This window comes from Paramisgurnus dabryanus, chromosome 3 (genome assembly GCF_030506205.2).
Source record: "Paramisgurnus dabryanus chromosome 3, PD_genome_1.1, whole genome shotgun sequence".
In the NCBI taxonomy this organism is placed as follows: Eukaryota; Metazoa; Chordata; class Actinopteri; order Cypriniformes; family Cobitidae; genus Paramisgurnus; species Paramisgurnus dabryanus.
Window position 1 is genome coordinate 39,484,726 of NC_133339.1, and position 2,641 is coordinate 39,487,366.

General features: G+C 41.8%; 1 protein-coding gene across 1 annotated transcript; it reads left to right on the forward strand.

The window, feature by feature from the left end:
* Positions 1 to 393: 393 nt before the first annotated feature.
* LOC135744775 (uncharacterized) lies at positions 394 to 2,359 on the forward strand. Its single transcript, XM_065263108.2, has 7 exons — positions 394 to 402; positions 505 to 584; positions 665 to 826; positions 910 to 993; positions 1,137 to 1,357; positions 1,486 to 1,645; positions 1,727 to 2,359. Exons 3-7 carry the CDS (start codon positions 763 to 765, stop codon positions 1,870 to 1,872), a joined length of 675 nt encoding a protein of 224 aa, XP_065119180.1. The 5' UTR covers positions 394 to 402; positions 505 to 584; positions 665 to 762; the 3' UTR covers positions 1,873 to 2,359.
* The last annotated feature ends 282 nt before the right edge of the window (positions 2,360 to 2,641 follow it).

The window sequence follows — 2,641 nt, forward strand, 5'->3', positions numbered from 1 at the left end:
ATCCTCCTGTTAATGAGCATCAACATGCAGTGCCTACTACAAGTCACGGACAAACTGTTACCCCTGAAGAAAACCAGGAAAACGTTGAGCCATCTGTAGACTTCAGAGCTGGTATGTAAAATGTGTTGCTGTGATGCTTCATTTGTGATCCTGGCACTAAACTATACCCTTTGTTAGATTAATAAAAATTCTGTTTCCACTTTCTCGCAACCAGGTTCCCCAGTAATCCAGAGTCCACTTCATAGAGCCAAGAGTTTCAGTACAAGTAAGTGATGTTGTTTTCACAGTTAAATTATTGTTTTATTACTGAATATGCAATACACTGCAGTGAAATTAAAGTTGTTATGTTTGCTACCCCAGCAGCAAACTTACCCTACCAGTATATGGGTGAAAACGTGGGAGGTATGTAAAACCTTTTGCTAAACTAAGTGTTACACTTAAGTCCAATTCATTAAATGTATGCTATAACTTCAAACATATTTTTACATGTCAATGATTATCAAGAGGAGAAAGTCATCGCTCAGTTATAGGCCCTTGGACTCCCCTGGCATCTCCTGTACGACACAAAGTTTTCAGCTTTGAAGGTATATTCTAGGCCTTGTGTGCAGTGTTTTAACAGTATTGGAAATGGTGCCTTTAGTTTTTGTTAAAAAAAATTATGTAGATTTCCAGAGACTCCAGAATGAGAACCAAGCCCTGAGGGAGGAGAACCAAGGTCTGAGGGGGGATAACCGAGGTCTGAGGGGGGATAACCAAGCCCTGATGAGGGATAACCAAGCCCTGAGGAAGGAGAACCGAGCCCTGAGGGAACGTAATGCACAAGCAGGTGAGAACATGCACTATTTCTTAAATTTTACTTTTTCGTCTGTGGTGTTGGTCCAAAAGTACCATATACCTTTCATTTTGTAGCCCCGGATGACAGCGGCTCACTTCAAGAGCAGGTGAAGCAACTTGGGGCAACATTGAAGACATTTGCTCGCACTGGGCAATCAGGTACAACTTGCAAACAACACCTGTGGCTGTTGGTTTAATTCCCATTGGGGCCTACTGTACATGTAGTAGACCTTGATATATGTCATAGTTTAGTAGTAATAGGACCAGGGCTGACTACTTTTTTATTCTGCGAACCCCTGTAGGTGCCGATCAGACCCTAATGCTGCAACGTCTTGGAGAGCTTGGTGATGTTGTGCGTAGCATGGACCACAAAATGGATGCTATGCTGGGACATTTTAGTGCCAATGTGTCTGTTGGAGAGCTATCCCTGCCAGGGGATCTGTTACTCCCCCTAGACACCCAGGAAGATTTGACGTTGCTTGACAACACTTTGAGGCAGGATAAAGAGCTCCAGGAACGATTTGTAAGTGTGCTAATTTTGCCGTAGGGTAATCTAAAAAGTAAAATTAAGATTGTACACTGCATATACAGTCTGAATCCACAGCCTGACACATTTATTTATGAGAAATGTAATTTAACACTTTTTTTCAGCTTCGGTTTTTGGCAATCAAATGTGGGAGGGACCTAAAAACAACCGTGTGGCGAATGCTTCAGAGTATCTTCACTAATCACCTTTCCATTAATACAACCTGGACTGGTGTAGGGAATAAAGCATGTTTTAGAGACCTGTTCCTGAAGACCATTGTTCAAAGTAAGTTGGATTTTTATATTTAAGTAGATGTGTATGGCCTTATGCTATAGAAAGGGATTGACAAATCTGTGTTTTCTACAGGAGCCATCCGGAAGAACCCGGCAACCCAGGATGCCACTGATGAGGCTGTCCAGGTTAATGTCATGCGTTACCTGAAAGGAGCATCTGACCGTGAAGGTGGAAAAAGGCGGCGCACAGCTGAGAGGGACCCACAGCCGACCCCTTAAACCTAGGCTGAACTGTTTTTCTGTTGTTAAATTCACATCAAGTTTTGATTATCGCAGATGCAAAACTTTTACATTGATTACTGGCTATACTAGCCCATATGTACAACCCCTCCCTCCATCTCCCAGTCTGGATATGACCTAGCATCATATTTGACCAATGGCTGATGCCCTACAGCTTTCCAGTTATACAATAATAATAGCTATGCTTACATTTTTCTCTTCTATTGTCCATATTTATTGTTGGTCACTACACTTGAACCCTGCACTGTTGCACTCATTTGTACTACCACCATGACACGTACCTACTTAGCACCTTACAACGGCATATTGAACAACAGAGTCCGTCTCTGTCCTGTCACTGCAAGCTCATTATACACTACATTCCAGTGGATCCTTGTTTTTAATCTCTTTAGTGTAATTTACTGTTCATTGTAGTCTTGTGGATTTTTTTATCATTCTGTTTATGCTGATGTGTGTGGTGTTATAATCTACTGGGACCTTGCATTTCCCCTTGGTGATCAATAAAGTATCTGTTCATTTCTTATTCACTAGAGACGGATCTTATTGCAGCACAGTGAAAATATTGTGTCCCAGGTCAGCAATGCCATTATAATAGTCTATTCTAGTCCAGAGCTTTACTCTAAGTTATTACCACTTATCCTATTGTTAGAACTCACTTGTAAATGTGATGTTATACCCAGAGGCGGTCTTAACATAAAGGCATAGGTAGGTGACTGCTTGAGGCCCCCTACCAGCGGTCATATTAGGG

What these genes read in the sequence shown, in the direction of transcription:
- LOC135744775 (XM_065263108.2), top strand. Translation starts at nt 763, where the DNA reads ATGAGGGATAACCAAGCCCTGAGGAAGGAGAACCGAGCCCTGAGGGAA. An exon ending in TGCTCGCACTGGGCAATCAG is followed by an intron (nt 994 to 1,136) that starts GTACAACTTGCA and finishes GAACCCCTGTAG; the next exon opens with GTGCCGATCAGACCCTAATG. An exon ending in AAGAGCTCCAGGAACGATTT is followed by an intron (nt 1,358 to 1,485) that starts GTAAGTGTGCTA and finishes ACTTTTTTTCAG; the next exon opens with CTTCGGTTTTTGGCAATCAA.